Source organism: Onychomys torridus, chromosome 7, assembly GCF_903995425.1.
Source record: "Onychomys torridus chromosome 7, mOncTor1.1, whole genome shotgun sequence".
Classification (NCBI taxonomy): domain Eukaryota; kingdom Metazoa; phylum Chordata; class Mammalia; order Rodentia; family Cricetidae; genus Onychomys; species Onychomys torridus.
Window position 1 is genome coordinate 107,519,963 of NC_050449.1, and position 18,616 is coordinate 107,538,578.

Below are 18,616 nucleotides of genomic sequence, written 5' to 3' on the forward strand. Positions count from 1 at the left end.
ATCTGCTTTAATTCTCTGCTGCCAATTTCCATCAGTAGCCCCTGAAGTAGACAATCTCTCTGGACTATTAAGGACATGTGGTCTGTTCTGTTTTGGGAGAAGCTCTTCCTCTGAGGCCAGCCTGGCCTTGAACTTGGGATACTCCCAACTCAGCCTCCAAAGTGTTGAGATTACATACATGTGCATCCTACCACACCTGGCTACAATGGACATTTAAAAAACCTAACAGGAGGCTGGCAAGATAGCTCAGTGGGTGGAAACCACGTGGTTTAAAACTGACTCTGGTAAGTTGTCCTCCAACCTGTGTGCCGTGGCATGTAAGCACTTCCCATCCCCACAAAAAATAAATCTTTTTTTAAAAAAACTAACTGATGAAAAATTACCAAGAACTAAAGATTAAATATCCAAATAAGAGGTTGATATGCTATAGGAACTAAAAAATTAGTACATATAAAATGAATTATTTGATTCAATGACCAAATGAGCTATGCTCAGCTAAGTCTAATAAAGACTAAATATAAAACTTAAGAGGAAAGCATACAATAATTAAATATACATACTAAATAATATATTTGTTACAAACATATTCATATTATAGAAATCTAATACTACCTTAGACACATAATCCTACATAAATAGGATTTCCAATTAATTAGCTATATGTATATATATATATATATGTGCATTTGCATACATAGAAAATATACATAAACCAGGAAATAAATTCATCTACTATAGAACTAAGATATATAGCAAGCATGACCTAAAGTAGTAATGTCCCATGATCTACAATTTGCTAAGATGAAAGTGGTTTGGTCAACTAAAACTCAAAAGCCAAATGATCATCATTTTGCAAGAAATACTCTTGTGAGGGTGGAAAGTAACGAGGGATAAACCAAAAGTGTTGCTCAGAGAAGGCAGTGAGTGTACACAGGCCTTCTTAGACATTTTGGTTCTCCAGACCTAAGGAGGCATACTCACAAGCGGACATCCTTAAATACCTCTGTGTTTTAATACTCAACCTGGACACTAAGACAAAGGCCCACTTACTGAATTTTGTTTTACAAATGGCCCTCAACATGTTGGAATTTGATTTTTTTTTTTTTTTTTTTTTTGGCCAAATTACTTGACACCAGTAATTTGTCAAGAAACTGGGTCAACAGACTCACTGTATTTAGTTTTCTAAGAGTAATTAATGCTTTATGACCCTAAAGTCAAAGAACAAAAATGAACAAAAGCCTCTATATTCAATGGTGGGAGTCACTGGTGGATAGCATTCCAGGTCAGAATCTTTTGTTTGTGACTTGAGGTCTCATTAAGTGCTCAGCCTTTGAGACTCTTGAGAACCACAATTACACGCATTTGTCACAACAGGCACTTAAACCAAAACCCCAAGAAGCCACTACAAAGTGCAAAACCTTCCAGCCCAGAAGTAGTGGTACATGCCTTTAATCCCATCTGGCAGAGGCAGGCAAATTTCTTGAGTTTGAGGCCAGCCTGGTCTACAGAGCAAGTTCCAGGTCAGCCAGGGCTACACAGAGAAACCCTGTTTCGAACCTCTGATCCCCCAAAAATAGAAAAGAACAAAAAGAATACAAAATCTTCCAATGAGAACTTCTACTTCTGCCTTTGGATATTTATTACTTATTTATCAAGACAAAGTCTCACTACTTAGCCTTGACTGGCCTGGAACTTAACTATGCAAATCAAGCTGGCCTTGAACTCACAAATCTGCCTACTTATTGCTAGGATTAAAATTTAAATAGGTGTGTGTGCTGTGTTTGGGTATTAAATTCAAGAAATGTGAGGTGGCATGTTTGCACTAGGCCTACTGGGGTGCCATCAATGGGAAGAACTGAAATAACTGGAAACTACACAAACAAACCTTGAGAGAAATGTCTACAAATGTATTTACAGCTTTTCCTTTTCAGGCACAAAAAAAGCAGTTTCATTTTCCTCAGAGCTTTGCATTCTGGACTTCAGTCCTGCTCCGTGGCATTCTCACTTTTGAAGTAACTCAGTCGTGCTTGGTACCTGTCTACAGTGATCTAAGAATACAGGGCAAACATCTGAATACTCACTCAATTTCTAAAGTTTATGTAATTTTGAAAGTATTTTGGCAGCAACACTTAAGAGCCTTAATTTCCACGATAAAGTATCAAAGCAGAGGTAGGCAAGAGAATCTCAAGTGTCAACCAAACCCTCTATCCTCTGAGAACTCAACACACCCTCACAAAGAGCACTGACAGCAATTAGCCTGGCCATGGAAAACAAGTATGCAAGTTCATGCAGACAGTGACTGATCCAAATGAATAACTCAGAAGGAAAACACCAAGAAACGAGGCAGGTTAGCAGCACTGGAGAACACTTGGGGCTCAATGTACTGGTTCTAGAGCCATCATTTCCCCAGCATTACCTGTCCTCAGTTTACTAACAAAATGTCACAGTGATTAATCAGGTTTTCTTTTTTTTTTTTTTTTAAGATTTATTTTATTTTTTAAGATTGTATTTATTTATTAGGTATACAGCATGTATAACTGCAGGCCAGAAGAGGGCACCAGGTCTCACTACAGATGGTTGTGAGCCACCATGTGGTTGCTGGGAATTGAACTCAGGACCTCTGGAAGAGCAGCCAGTGCTCTTAACCTCTGAGCCACCTCTCCAGCCCTTAATCAGGTTTTTTAAGCCTTGACCTCTTTTGGGAAAGGATATAATAGGTTGATGGACACCCAACCATATAACTTTGCAAATACCATTCTTTAAAACAAAATGTCATCTTTGGAAACTATCTGACTTCAAGACTACATTCTTTTAACATACACTAACTACAGCACATCTGTAAAGTAGGGGAAATAAAATATGGATACCATAGGATTGTAGTAAGTCACATGCTGAAATAAAACATCTGCAACATCCTCAATTTAGTGTAGAGTGTATACATATATGTAAATAAATGTATATATGAAGCCTCTTATTAAATCATTAAGAAAAGACAATTTTAAAAACTGGTTAGGGCCAAGCATGTTGGTGTATGCCTGTTAATCCAATACTCGGGAAACTGGAGCAGGAGAAAGCAGCCTGGATTATATAGTAAGACCCTGTCTCAAATATAAGACAACATCCAAAATGGCCCAAGATATTCACTGGAGATTAAAATAATAAACATATTAAGGAAGAATTTCTAAACATCGTCCTAAATAATTCTGCACCTATATATGAATGGCCTCTTTTTACACTGAGATAGGCCTATGTCATCTCAACAGTAAAATATTCTGGAACAGATACAGTCTACTCCAAGTCTAACCTTTAGCCAGAATGATTGTCCCATCGTGGGATTCCTTCTTGGAGCCCAGGAGCCACTTGATAAGGCAGCCAAAGTAACAACATGGAAGAGCTAAAGCCCTGACTAAGGAAGTAAAAGTTCCAGTATGTCACCAATGCCCAGGCATCTGAAGCATTCTAGCCCCAGCTGGCTACAGTATATGAAGACAGCTACAGTCTTTTCAACATGCAGGCTGATGCAAGTGGAGAAACTTAGACCCACAGAATGGTGGGTGAGTGCTGGCTGCTGTGTCACCAAGTTCTGAGATGGTATCTTGATAAGTAAATAGCGGAAATATAATGTCAGTCCAGGTACACAGCTATCAAACATACACATGCATATATTGAAGTTTTATCATTAGCAATATTCGTAATAAAAAAAAAGTAGAACCCTGAAATTCATTACCCAGTAAATGCAAAAATCCAAGTCAAAATAAATGGGTAAGTAAGATTATTGTCTGATGTGTCAGCACACACTTTATATCCCAGTCCTTGCAAAGGCAGGCAGGTCTCTGTGAGTTAAAGGCCAGCCTGATCTACATAGCCAGTTCCAGGACAGCCAGGGCTAGATAGAGCCCCTGACTCACAGATACAAGTGGGGTTTTATGTTTTGTTTTCAAAGGCAGTGATGGAAATGGGGTCTGAGAGATAGTTCAGCAGTTAACAACACATACTGCTTTTGCAAAAACCAAGGTTTAGTTTGTAGCACCCACATCAAGTGGCTCACAACTGGTGTAACTTCAGCTCTTTACTCTCTTCTAGACTTTGTGGACAGGTGCACATATGGCTGCCAAACACATACATGTATAATCAAAAGTAAAATCTCTATCTAAAAAGTCAAAATGGTTTCCTAGCCTCAACAGGAAAAATAAAAGGACAGGTAAATATGAAGATGGCCACGTCCTCGTTCTGTAGCTGCTGGGTAGATTCCCAAAGTCATCAGTAAGTTTCACAATTATACAGAGTATACACATTCCATTTATGTGCATGTTACATTTTAAATACACCTCCATTTATAAGTAATGTTGTGTGTTGTGATTCAAGCCCAACAGGTCTAACTAACATCACTTAAATGACATAAATGCTTTTTTAAAAATCCAAAGTGATTTTATTTAAAGGAAAACCTTTTGTATAAAAGCTGTTTATATTAGACACTTAAAGTTCAGTAAATTACTTTAACAATCAAAATAATCTTAAATGGTGAGAAAAATGTCTCCCTTTTAATGAAGTGACTGACTCAATTAAGCAACCATAAATAAATAACTGGTTTTTTAATATTAGTTGCTCAAGCTCATTTTTCTACTTTGAACATATGACTGGCCTTTATTTAACTGTGTTAAGATTAGATTTTATTTATCTCACATGGTTTCATTATCACATTCCTCCTTCAAATGCCAGAAAGCTGTGTAGCATGTTAAAATAAAAATCTCCCTTAGTTAAAGTCTAGAGTAAAACTGATGTGGGAATCAAGTTACACTTCCATGGGACAATTGTATTAAGTTTTAAAAAGTCAGTGAACATACAGTGTTGGTTAACATTGAACAAATTCCACCCACTTACAACAGGATTCTTTTTACTGCTGTCGTTGTCATCCTTTTGCTGTGCTGGGGATGAAACTTGGGGCTTTGCACAAGTATTAATAGACTGTCTTTTTAAAGTATATTGATGGATAAAGAATTTTTTTTTTTTGAGGCAGACAGTACTGTTAAAAAAAAATCATGTGAAATCATTCCAGGTTTTCAGTTCAAGGACTCACAGGAATACCTCCATTATGATGTGGAATTCAGCCGTGTACTTAAATAACAGACCAATCATTTCTATTAGGGTTTGATTAATAATTTAAAAATGGATAGAGGTGTCATATTTTGGTTTAACACTTATACACTAATATCTACTATACAGTGACCCACCTAATAATTAGGCACAGACAAAGCTATTTCTACTGCAAAGACACGTTAGTGAAGATGGCAATATATTTCATTCTAGTGAGTATTTTTTATTTAGTATCCTTTAATCTCTAAGGTAAAGTTTAGAATGAGATCAGAACTCTGATGCCTCCTAAAGTATTGCTGGATCTATCCACCATTTACCTTCATCACTGAGTTCAAGAAAGAGCTATGAACAGATAATTAATCCAATGCTACCTAAACTCATTGTTGGCATGAATTTAGTATGTAGTAACTAATATGGCACACAACAATTTCAGCTCTTACTATTCCTCAAACTCAAATTAGCCTGAAAACTAATTTTTATCAATGGCCTCTTTTCCATTCATCATCTCAAAAATTAACAACGCAACTTTTATACTTCAGGTGGTTTGTAGACTTTAACTAGTTTTTCTTGTCTGATTCAATGTTCCTGAATTAATGAGTTAAAGCATGAAAAGGAACTGTTTGAGAGTTACTTGTACTTGTAAAAACCACTCATACAACTAAAATTATACTCTCCCTCAAAGTTCTTTTTTCATTTTATGTATTTTATGTATGAGTGCTCTGTCTGCATGTATGTGTACATGCCGGAAGAGGGTGTCATTTCTCATTTTAAATGGCTGTAAGCCACCATGTGGTTGCTGAGAATTGAACTCAGGACTTCTGCAAAAGAAGCCAATGCTCTTAACCACTGAGCCATCTCTCCAGCCCCCTCAAAGTTCTTAATGCATCCAGTCAGCCATTCACCCTTATTGCTGGTGGCTGGCAGTGCTGATCAAAACCATCTCTTCTCCAGCAGTTCTCCTCTTAAGACTAAAATACCAGCGAAAGCGTGATTACAATGTTCACTGCCAGTGACTTTACTGCCACTACAGTCAAACCCAAGATTTACCCAAGAAACTTATTATATGACCATTATCACCAAAACAAGAGGTATAGTTTAAGACAAAGTTGATTTTTAAAAAGTATAGTTAAAGACAAAATATTTAATATTCACCGAGTATTCACCATACCCCAATTCTGTGTAAAATATTGCAGGGAAAATACAAATGATGTTCTTGAATGAAAGGATACTTTTTTCTGTGTTCTATAAACAACATTAAATCATAGGGGGCAAATGAGCATAGAAATCCAAATAACAATACCTTACCAATTCAGACATACACACACACAAAACAACAACAACAAAAACCTCACAAAAAAACCTAGTCTCCTTGAGTATTTTTACTTTACAGATGTAAAACTCTTCAAAAAATGGCTTTAGCCTGTTTAGTCAACTGCACAGTCCTCAGTAAAGGTTAATGAAAGTTTGTTTTATAATGTTATTAATAGAGCCTATACCGATTAACTTCTTACATGGGGCAGATAAGAGATTATCAGATTATTTTCTGGAAAGGAGTATGTCTGGCATGTTTCCTAATAGTTAAGACATTTCAGGAGAGGATCTCCACTTGGGAATTCATACAAGAGGACAACTATCAGGAGGCGCATTAAAAGGGACTTCTATCATTACACTAGACCATTACTCAAATGGAATCTAATTCAAGGCATTTGCATCATTCCATGCCATGTTCAGAATGGAGTTTGAGATGATAAGACATGTTAAACATCTTCCTTAGGATATTTGGCTTAAGTTTTAAAGTTTGGGTTATAGAATTCAGTGTTTTAAAGTTTGGGTTATAGAATTCAAATACTGACTGGCTCAATTGAGAGTTTTAAGAATGGCAATTCCAGATTTAAATTTTTCTTCAGCAGTAAATTAAGTTTGATGACAGCCCATTATTTGTTCACAAAAGAAATAAACGTTATCCACTCAAGTTGCATGGGTTTTACACTAACACACAGCAGAAAACACCACCAAATCTGATCAAAATCATTCTACCCACAAAAGGGAAATGCATGTGAGTTTTCTCACTTGTTTTACTTAAGAAGTGCTTTCTAGCTAGGCAGTGGTGGCGCACACCTTTAGTCCCAGCACTCAGGAGGCAGAGGCAGACAGATCTCTGTGAGTTCGAGGCCAGCCTGGGCTACAGAGCAAGTTGCAGGACAGGCTCAAAAGCTACACATGAAACCCTTTCTCAAAAAAAAAAAAAAAAAACCAAACCAAACCAAAAAAAAAAAAAAAAAAAAAAAAAAAAAGTGCTTTCTAATTATAAAAGGAAGCCTTAGCACCTAGAGTCACTTTCCTGATATCATAAAGCATTTGCTAACAGACAACCAATTCTCATATAATACAGTTCAGGTTCCTACATGAAGGCCAATGACCTTTTATCATTCTTTAAATTAACTTTATCCTTGAAGATGGTTTTTGAGAAACTCTTCCTAATATGCCTCTTCTCAATCTTCCTGAAGATAAGACACAGCCAGTAAACAATCAAGGAAATAAACTGAAAAGGATAATAAGTAACCACTGAACACCAGCCCAACCTTCCTAATGCTGGAGACATCCTTTAATACAGTTCCTCATGTTGTGGTGACACCCCAAGCATAAAATTATTTCCTTCCTACTTCATAAACTGTAGTTCTGCTACTGTTAAGAATCATAATGTAAATATCTGTGTTCTCCAACGGTCTTCTTAGGTGACCCTGTGAAAGGGTCATTTGGCCCACAGGTTGAGAACTGCTACACTAGAAGAAAGCTACCTGGGAAACACTAAGACCTCAGAGAAACCATTCAAGATTCTCTACGTACACAAACAAAACACACATACACAACCCAAAACTAGCAAACCCCCCCCAAAAAAAACAAAGAACAACAACAACAAAACCCAACACACAAAACAGTACATTCTTAGGACTTTCCTAAATTCTTTCAGCTCAGATACCAACACCCTGTCTTTCCAGAATCAGCGTCCGGGATTAAGGCGCTGGCTTAATGGGTAAATGGTGAGCACTGGTGTTTGGGATCTCCAGCACCCACACAAATGCTAGGTGGGTGTGATGGCCCCTTTGTAGTCCTACTTTGCTGGGAAGTGAAGGCAAGGAGGGATCCCTAAGCAGGCTGGCTAACTGAACTAACTCATCAGCAAACTCTAGGTTCAAGTGAGAGATCCTGGATCAATATATAAGGCAGTGAGTGATCCAAGGAAAACATATGGCATCAACCTGCTCACACACAGGTAATCATGCATGCACATGTATGTGCACACACATAACTTACTGCTAGGCATGATCCCAGCACTTGAGAGGGTTTAAGGGAAGGAAGTGACAGTGCAGAAGCAGGAGGGTGAATTCATGCAGCCTGGGCTACCTTACAAGTTCTAGGCCAGCCTGAAATGAATAGTGAAATCCTGTCTGAAATCACAAAAGAATTATCAACCATCTATTCACTTAAGTTAATTTTAATATATTTACATCCTTTAAAATGAGCAATAGCTGACAAATCAAGTTCTCATTTATTTGTTCAGGATAAAATTTCACTATGTTGGCCAGGCTGGTCTGAACAGCAGAAGCCCAAATGTTGTAGAACATTATTTTAAGGTGTTACTTTTGTTTATGTCCAATTTGTTTAACTCTTGAAAGCTGTGTTACTGTGCCTGTCTAAAACACCTGATTGTCTAATAAAGAACTGACCAATAGCAAGGCAGGAGTAAAGATAGGCGGGCCTGACAGGCAGAGAAAATATATAGAGGAAGAAATCAAAGAAGGACCAAGAGATGGAGAGGAGGACTCCAGGGGCCAGCCACCCAGCTAGCTATACAGCAAGCCATGGAGTAAGAGTAACTTTACAAAAGTAAGAGAATGGGAAAAGCCCAGAGGCAAAAGGTAGACGGGATAATTTAAGTTAAGGAAAGCTGACTAGAAATAAGCCAAGCTAAAGCCAGGCATTCATAATTAAGAATAAACCTCCATGAATGATTTATTTGGGAGATAGGTGGCAGGCCCCACAAAGAGACAGAGTAAGAAAACAACACTCAAGAAAGTTCACAACCCCAGTTTCACAAAGTAGCTAGGACTGCAGGCATACACAGTCCAATACCACTGTAGCTCCTCCCCCAAAGCCCAGTTCTTGAACAGTTTTTTTTTTTTAATTGGAAAGAGAATGAAGCAGTATTCCCACGCCCTGCTTCCTGTATCCTCTGAGTCTTCTGAGAGATTCAATCTTTCAAGGGTATCTAGAAAAAATGATGACTCCATCTAAAGAGTTAGCTTTAAGATCATTTGTTATATAAGGCTGCAGAGATGGCTCAGTAGTTAAGAGCTCTGGCTACTCTAGTTCGAAGGACCTATGGTTCAATTCTCAACATCTATATGGCAGTGCAAAACTATTTGTAACTTCTGGGATTTGTGGGCACCAGGCACGCACATGATACACAGACACATATACAGATAAAACATATACATAGAAAATAATAAATTTAAAAATTTTTTAAAAGATCATTTGTTATTTCAAGTAAAAAAGAAATTTTTCCCTGTCTTTGTTTTTCAAGACAGGGTTTCTCCGTGTAGTTTTGGAGCCTTTCCTGGAGCTCACTCTGTAGACCGGGCTGGCCTTGAACTCACAGAGATTCGCCTGGCTCTGCCTCCCAAGTGCTGGGTGGGATTAAAGGCTTGTGGCATTGCCACTCGGCCTTCCTGGTCTTTTTTACAGGTACTTCCTGTTATAAAATGAAAGGCAAAAATCTTGGTTGCTAGTCAAGCTACTACTGGATCTTATTTATTGCTCACGTTTGAATCTTTTAACCAAGAGATGAGCAAAAGAGCAGGACATAAAAGCAACAATTCCACTTTACTAAAATACATAAACTAAACTGTTATTTAGCAATATAGAAAGCTCATCACCTATGACAAAACATAAAGGACCTAAGTATTTAGTTAACTTAGAATGTGGTTAGACAGCTCAATGGTTAAGAACACTTCCAGAGGTACTGAGTTCAATTCCCAGCAACCACACAGTGGCTCACACCCACCATTTATAATGGGATCAGATTCCTTCTGGTGTGCATGAAGACAGAGCACTCATACATAAAATACGTGAATAAATAACTTACAATGTAGGAGAGACAGACTGGGGAAGTAAACAGTGTCAGAGGTGATGACAATGATCATGGTCTGAGTAATGGTCAGATGGGTCCTCATTTCTTCTTTTTAAAAAATCTTTTTATTTATTTTTTTTATTTCATGTGCATTGGTGTTTTGCCTTTATTATGTCTGTGTGAGTGTGTTGGATCCCTTGGAACTGGAGTTACAGACAGTTGTGAACTGCCATGTGGGTGCTGGGAACTGAACCCCGGTCCTCTGGAAGAGAAGCCAGTGCTCTTAACCACAGAGCCATCTCTCCAGCCCCTAGATTTCTTCTTAAGACTGAAACCCCTTTTCACCTATAAAAAAGCCTTTGCAAATTGATTTTTTGCTCTTTTTCATATAAGGACTTAAGATTTACTTTCAGAGAATATCTCAAAAGACTACAAGAGTGCTGCTTTCTTTTTGATAATTCTGCATTCACTGTTTTTTGCTGTAGATTGCACATAGTGCAATAATTTATTTTCATAAATAAATTTCTGGGCACAATCCTTTTCTTCAATGAGATTCAATTTGGCCTCATTCTTTTCTTCAGACAAATGTGACCAGCAACAAAAATAATGTAAGGCATGCATAACGAGTGGTATGATTTACCACTCATTTCAATTTCTGTAATGTTGCTGACAATAGTTCACCTTCAGCATTAGTACACAGATGTGTACATGCACACACTATAAATTGCAACATTAGCTACTGAGGAGAGAGCAAGAACTGCCAATATTTTGAGTTAAAAAACAATTATTTGAAGTCTTTTGTAAGTTGAAAGATTGCTACCTATCGTTTTTTTAAAAAAACATATGGGGAGAAAAAGCTGTGTACTTGAGAAGGGTTAATAAGCTTATAAAGCTTAGAAAAGAAACTCATCAACTTGCTTATCAACTAATACTTTAGAATTTTACTAATACAAATAAAATTTCTTTGACTACTCTATTCAAGAACATTTCTCTTTTGATAAGGATGAACACAAAAGTAAAGAAGAATAATTTTATAACTTAAATTTATGGCAGTGAAAGGCAATCCAATTCATGCAATTCATCAATTTTACATCACCAACTCCAAATTAAACTTTACACATTAGTCCTGTTTCCACATCTATCTGCGCTTGAACTATTATTTTCAACACCCTCAATTTGAGTGGTAATATACAAAAAAAGTCCTCCCATATTCTGAACTTTCAAAAGAACCTCAACATGAAAAGGCCTCAACTACCTCTAGGTAGTTTATGCACACTCCTCAGGTCCTTTGTCTTAGAAACAAGATAGGTGACATCTATGTACCTATAGATTACTGAGTCTATTCCAAAAGCACAGTTGTCCACTCAAAATTCCCATGCTGGAAAGGGCTTAATGCTTCCAAGCTCAACACTATGAATTTTACAAACAAACCTCAGTGGAAATATTCAACTTGATTCCATCATCTTTTCTTTTCTCAACCAGCTACTTTTTAAAAAAGGCCCATTTCTAAAAATTCACTAATAATCTTCAACAAAAAACAAACAAAACTTAAAACAACTCTTTTTTTTCCCTACATTAAAACAATCAAAATAACTATCATCCAATTAGCAAGCTTACTTTGCTAGAGAGGGCTCTGACCAAGCATTTTTTTGATGGGCCAATGTATTAAGACTTAGAACAGATGACTAAGAAACATATGAAGTCAGGTGGTGGTGGCAAACCCCTTTAATCCCAGCATTCAGGAGGCAGAGGCAGGAGTTTGAGGCCAGCCTGGTCTACAGAGTGAGTTTCAGGACAGCCAGGGATACTTGAAAAACCGTCTCTCAGGAAAAAAAGAAAGAAACAAACAAACTAAAGACATTTTCTTACAAATCTGCCTTAGAGGAGGGGTACAGTAAAAACAGACTTTGAAATCACAGAGATCTAGAAACCACTGAGCTAAAATATAGTTTGTCTAAAGATTTTATCCCATTTCCTCAATTCAAAGGTAACTAACTATCAGACTGAGAGACACTGTTAAACTTAGGCATGCATTACCACTTGAAACATGTTAATTTTTCCTATAACATTAAGTACCACAAAGGAAAGGTTACAGATGATATGGTTAACTTCATTAGTGAAGACGCAATAATTCACAGATTTGCTTGTCTTCAAGTGGTACAAATTTGGATAAATGGACATTTATTAATTTATATTGAAGGTCTATTCCAGAATGTTCAGATGAAAGCATTTTTCCAAACACACAAACTATAAAACGTGGTTAGATCTTTTGGTCAGCCTACAAACGCCAGTTAACAAATTTGCTCAAAACACAGGAGCTTCTGGGACAAGTGTTCTATTTCTCCCAACATTTACTCTACTAGACATGGAGCTCTTTTCTTTTCTCCATGTACTGCCATTTCTATCTATTCCTAAGTCCTAGGAAGGTATTCGTGGCCAGAAGTAGGTAAAGTGAGAAGCAGGGTGTGGCAGGACACACTTGTAATCCCACCTGCCAGCCTGGGCTTCATAGTCCTTGCCAGAAGAAGGAAAGGGAGGAAGAAAAACAGATTAAGGTGAGGAGAGAACCATACTCAGAAAGAGCAAAAGGTTTAAAAATGAGAAGTATCATCAATCAGGATCAGCAGGGTGATCCAAATCTGGCCCCCTTAATGTTGATGTATATGTTTTCAGGCTCTGTATTATTGGGATGAGACATGGCAGTGACAACAGGCTAAACAATAAGACAATTCAAGAAGTTAGAAGTTCTACATAAGTAAAGTCTAATAAAACCAACAATTACTTCATACTTTCTCTCGAGACAGCAGATTCAGCAAAGCTAAGTCATTAACAGACATGGCTAATACACCAGCTTACAGTGTACTCAGGTAAAATTACTGACCAAACCTGAAAGGGATGGAATCAGATCCCAAGCGAAGATACAGAAACAGTTATTTGTACATGCTGAGCTCAGGTTTTACAGAAAACCAATGCGGTACGGAAAGAAAGTTCTCCTTTATCAAGGAGTAGAGGAACCAGGGTAGCATCTGTATCACAGGAACAATGCACCAGCAGTCTCTCTAGATTCTAGAGTCCAGAAGAAGGGTGTAAGCACAGCCACAGACATTGAAAAGTGAAGTAAAATATATTAATTGGAGAACATAAGTAGTAGTGATATGTTCACTCTAAAATTCAACTTTCCTGTATGTTGAAAATTTACAGGGCAATCACTTAGAAGGCAGATCTACTGAAATTTGAAGGCTTTTAACTCAAAGCAGCTGCAGTATTGTGGAGCCCTATGACTTCGTTTTAGAGCTAAAATAAAATGAGACTTGGTCACTCAAGTAACATCAGCCTTATAGAAAGTTACTTCTGAGACCACAGGTATACTGGTGAATATTAAGATAGTACAATGAAGAATATTTTAATGTTTTTTTCTATACACTCAGCACTTTAACAGCATGAAGACAGGAGGTTAGGCAGAGACAGGCCATCAAGTTACTTCCACATCCATAGGTTCAGAACCAGAAAAGGGAAATTTTAGTTTCTAATGCTTGGTGGACAACTAATTAGTTGTCTTCATGCCAACCACTCATGCCATTGAGAGGCATGCGGTCCTACCCAGTTTGGTCCTAAAGAAAAGAAAATTCTCAAGGAAAAGCTCCAAGGGCTTTGGAGACAGGTTCTAACTGCTTTGGCACTATCATACGCTTCCTGAATTTCACGACTACCATCAGAGGGCTACAGTGACTGCAAGTAGGGGCAGGTCCAAAGCCACCATCAAAACCAGCCACTCAAGCACTTCCCATTACTCCTGCTTCTAACTCAGAATGATCCCAGAAGCTCCCAGCTAGAGTGTTGATTACAATGAAATCAGTGGTGGTGTGATCCCGTTTGGACGCAGTGGGACTGCTGCTGCTAAGGACCCCATAGTCAGGGGGGGCTCTAAGACCTGGGAAGTTGTGTGTTTTAAAACTCTTCAGAAATGAGGTCAACAGTTTTTCTTTTCTTTTGGTTTTGTCATTTGTAAAGAAAAACATGGGAGACCTCAAAAGACAGGAAGCAGTCCCCAACACTCATAAACAGCTTACTTTCCAAGGCTTGTCACTTCTTTGAAAATGTGCCTGCGCTAATTAACCTATTTATACCATAGTTTCTAAGGAAAAAGCATTCCCTGTCCTCTAAAACTTTGTCCTAACAAAACAGAAGAAGGTACGTGCATAGACAAGATCTACTATGAGAGAATGGTACAAGCGTGCCCAGTTTCCACTGCCTTTTTGATAACTGCAGCTAAAACCTAAAGCTCTAAATTCTAAATTCTTAAATTTCTCCAGAGGGAAGTCCCTCCAAAGCTGTGAAGTTAGGAGCAAGGAAGGGATTCTCCTTATAGGGTGCTTATCGCTAATGGAGAAAGCCACCACCACAACCTGTCAGAAGCTAACAGCAAAGGGTCTGGCTCATGTTAAAATGCAAGTTATTCATCATCACAGTGAAACTATGCAAGGACTAATATTTTAGAGAAAAAGATAAAAGTCAGATGCTGTTAAGCTAGTTGGTCAGCCAAAGTTTGGCACCTACAGAACAGTCTCAACTGTTTCCTGGAATTTCACCAACTCAACTGAGAAGGGAGGAAATAACCGGCACGAAAAGGTGAGATTGTAACCCAAAATGCTGCTAAATTCTCAACATAAAAGGCACTTAATTAAAAAACCTCACATACTACCTCTTATAGCAGTTGGTAAGCTTTCTAACTTGGGTAACAAACTTAAAAAACAAGTACAACCTGGTGACAAGTCTCTTTAGGCAGCTACCCCAAGTCTCACACAATTCAAGAGCTACTATAAAACCTATAGAAGCAGCTCATAATCAAACAATCTTTCATGGAAAGGATGCAGAAATGGAAGGGCAGGGGGCTGAAGGAGGCAGGCCACAAAGAACATTTACCATCACCAAAGGTTCCCCTCATTGCTGCATGGTAATCTGAGCCACTTACAGGGTAGTATGTGACACTAGGGTTATTACTAGCTTTGGAGAAAAACTGTTTTTAAAGTCAAAAGTAATGACAGGCAACAGGCAATCTACACAAGCTCCCTTGTAAACATTTTTCAAGAATGATTATGGGATGGAGGAATGAATGGCATGCCTAACGTTAACAGCTATGCAAAGAAAAACTACAGTGAACACAGTAATCTTTTTGTTGGAACTTGACTTCTCTCATTAGGTCACATGAATCAGATGTTTCATGAGATCCGTACAGACAAGTCTCCATGCAGGGAGGGGAGGTGCAGGGACAATTCCTTTATTACCCCATCTACTTGCTAATTAAACATCGCGAGCATGAACATTTCATTAAGAATAAACATTAACACTACCATAGGTAGATGAAATAGCTAAGTTTAGTAGCCCTTAGCTGTGGACACTTGCTGATCAGTATATGTGAATTAAAATTCAGATTCAGATGAAAGACACAAATATCTAAAATGTGTTTCCATACATAGAATAGAAACAAATAGATTTTCATGAGAATAAAGTTATGTTCTCAAATTATTCTTTGAAACTGAAGATACTTTTTCTTATTTTTTAATAGCATATCTGTTCATAAAGCAATCTAAACCTTCTCATTATATTATGCAGTTTTACTAGAGACTGACTTATAACCCCCCCCTTCCAAATAGGAGTGAAAATGACAAAAAAAAAGTATCACCTCATCATTTATCATTTAGTTTAGTTTTGCATTTGTCTACAATCATTAACTTCAGCTTCTAAGTAACCCTTAAGGAATTAACAGCCTTCCATTTCTAAGAATGTTACTTTTTGGAAATATTTATAAAATTACTCTGCAATTTTTTTTTTTTTTTTTTTTATACACAAAACGTTTGGTCGGTGAGCCACCTTGTACTATATCTGAAAAGACACAACTTTCTCTTTTCATATTGTTCAGTAAATTCTAGTAGCTTTCATTTCTGGTCTCAATTTCATTTCTAACCTAATTGCTTGAGTGTTTCAAAAGAATACTCTATCCAGTTAGTAATACTTCACAAATAGTCTTAGGTTTATATGTAATCTGCACCAATATGTGATTCCAAATAACATAGTGGTCTTTTTAAAGGCAAAACTAACGTTAGAAAAAGAAAATCGAAACCTCTAAAATGGGACGAAAACATCTCACAGAAGGCGGTCACCGTAAATGTTTCTCTAAACAGAATTTTCCTTGAGTAGGCCCCTCTGGTGTTCAATAGATGCTGCAGCATAAGTATTTTTCTTAAAGCAAAACTTAAAGCTGATAATTAACATATAAGTCCCCCACCAAAACTCATTTACAACCTATTTATTTGCTCTTAAGAAGATTCTCTGTGCATTTCAAATGGTAAGACAAATACCCTCCGTTTAATTAGATCTAATTACAAGTAAGATTAATTCAAGGTTGATAGGGCAGCCAGTCGAATAAACTGAAGAGGCACACTCTCTCGCTCAGGTGGAAAAACACAACTCAGACTGGGCCAACGGGGAGAAAGTTAAAGCAACCTTCCCGTCTAGGTAACTCTGTTCGGAGTAGGTAATTCCTCCCTAAACCCTTCAGGTCAGGGCTATGCAGTGTGAGCACTTCGGCGTGAGCACTTCGGCATGACCATCGAGAGCTCCCAGCACCTTGGTACCGTTCGTTCTCCTCGTCTCCACAGACCTTCCTGCAGAGACCAATAAAGGAACTCGCAACGCTGTCGGCTACTGTGCTAACACCGAGGGTGAGAGTTCGGCTTACAGAAGAACGATCTCGCTCGAAAAAGCAACCCAATACAACTGTGGAAACTGTGGCGTGCTGAGTGCACTTAAGGGCCCTAGGGGGGAAAAGAGACTCGGAAATACCTGGTGCGGGAAGAACACGAGCCGCCAGCACTGCGTTCGCTTTCGGGGGAGCAGCTTTCCCCCTAACCTCTAACATTCCCCTCTCCAAGAGACAGAAAATACAAGTAGAAAGCGTGAAACTGCGAGGCTGGGCGGACGAGGGATTCCAGTCACCCCCAGCGGCCGGAAGGCAATCCCGGGGCTGCCGGGATGGCAGGGAGGAGAGAAAGAAAAGAAAATGCAACAAGGAGCAAAGCTGCGGCGGAGAGGGCGTGGGGACGGGGCCCCGGGAGGCAGCCGAGGCGCGGCGGCGAAGAGAAGCCGCGCGGGGCCGGCCCACGCCGGCGGCCGGGGATCCAGGCTCCGCGCCCGGGCAAACTTCGCCAAGCGGGCAGGGGGCGCGCCCGGGCCGGCCCGCGTGCGAGCGGGTGGAATCCGAGGGGCTCCGGACAAGCCCGGGAACCGCGGGCTGCCTGCGGGGGAAGGGCGGGCACACTCACCACGGGTCGAACTCGTGGATGATGCTCTCGAAGCGGATGACGGCGAAGAGGCGCGAGCTGAAGCCGGCCAGCCAGGCCAGGAAGAGGATGGTGAAGGAGAGCAACGACTGCCACCCGGCCGGCTGCGACAAGCCCCCGGACAGCCCCGCGGGGGGCCCCGGCTTCGGCGCCGCCGCCGCCCTGGACGCGCTCTGGGCTCCCGGCCCGTGGTGCCCGTGGCGGCTGTTCCCCAGAGCCATGAGGCCGCTCCACGGGGACGAGTTGAGGGACGACTTGTGCTTGCTCTCCGGGGCCGAGGGCTCCGCCATGTTGTGCCCCGGCGGCGGGTCTCGCTCGTCCTCCGCGGCCGCCGCCGCCGCCGCCTGGAGCGAGGGGTGCTGGGCGGAGACCCAGAGGAGGAGGAGGAGGAGGAGGGCGACGACGACGACAACGAGGAGGAGGAGGCGGAGGCGGAGGGAGAGCTGGGCGCGCTCCCGCCCTCAGCACAGCGAGGCCGGGACACTGGGGGTAGAGGAGGCGGCGGCGGCGGCGGCGGCGATCCCGAGTCTCCGCCTCGGCAGCGGCTGCGACCGCCGCGCTCTCAACCCAGAAGGCCCCTGCGCCCCACTAGCCATCCGTGTCCCCCGTGCGTCTGAGGCGGCGGCGGCGAGAGCCGACGGGACGAGGGCGCCAGAGGAGCGGCGGCTCGGAGCGGCAATGACATTCCCCCTCACGCCCGCCCCGCCGTGAGGAGCACAAAGGGGGAGGAGCCCCCTGGAGTCCAGGCGGAGCTCAAGCAACCTTTAACTCCGCCCCCTCGCCCAACAGGAACTGGCCCCTCCGCCTGTCACAGAGCGACAGGTCCGTTAAGGGGAGGGGCCGGGATGGCGGCATGCGCCAATAGGAGCGCGAGCGGGGCCCGTGGGCGGGGCTTCGGGGGAAGGGCCCGCCCCCCGCCCCCCGCCCCCCTTCGCGGCCTCGCGCCGATTCGCCGCTGGCCGCGGCTACGATTTCATTGTCAGTTGAAAGACGCGGTTTGGCGCGCCGGCCTGTTCGGGGGCCTGAGGAAAGGTGCCAAGAGGTTCGGCTT

At 40.7% G+C, this 18,616-nt stretch overlaps 1 protein-coding gene across 2 annotated transcripts in view; it reads right to left on the reverse strand.

Annotated features, from left to right (window-relative positions):
* Positions 1-18,278, reverse strand: part of Stt3b (STT3 oligosaccharyltransferase complex catalytic subunit B) — a 75,633-nt gene extending 57,355 nt beyond the window's left edge. The window contains exon 1 of one of the 2 annotated variants that reach the window (XM_036192883.1): positions 17,548-18,278. In XM_036192883.1, the coding sequence (XP_036048776.1) occupies positions 17,548-17,855 (308 nt within the window). In that variant the 5' untranslated portion in view covers positions 17,856-18,278. The remainder of the gene's footprint in view (positions 1-17,547) is intronic. The other variant, XM_036192884.1, reaches the window with a different exon arrangement.
* Positions 18,279-18,616: the final 338 nt, after the last annotated feature.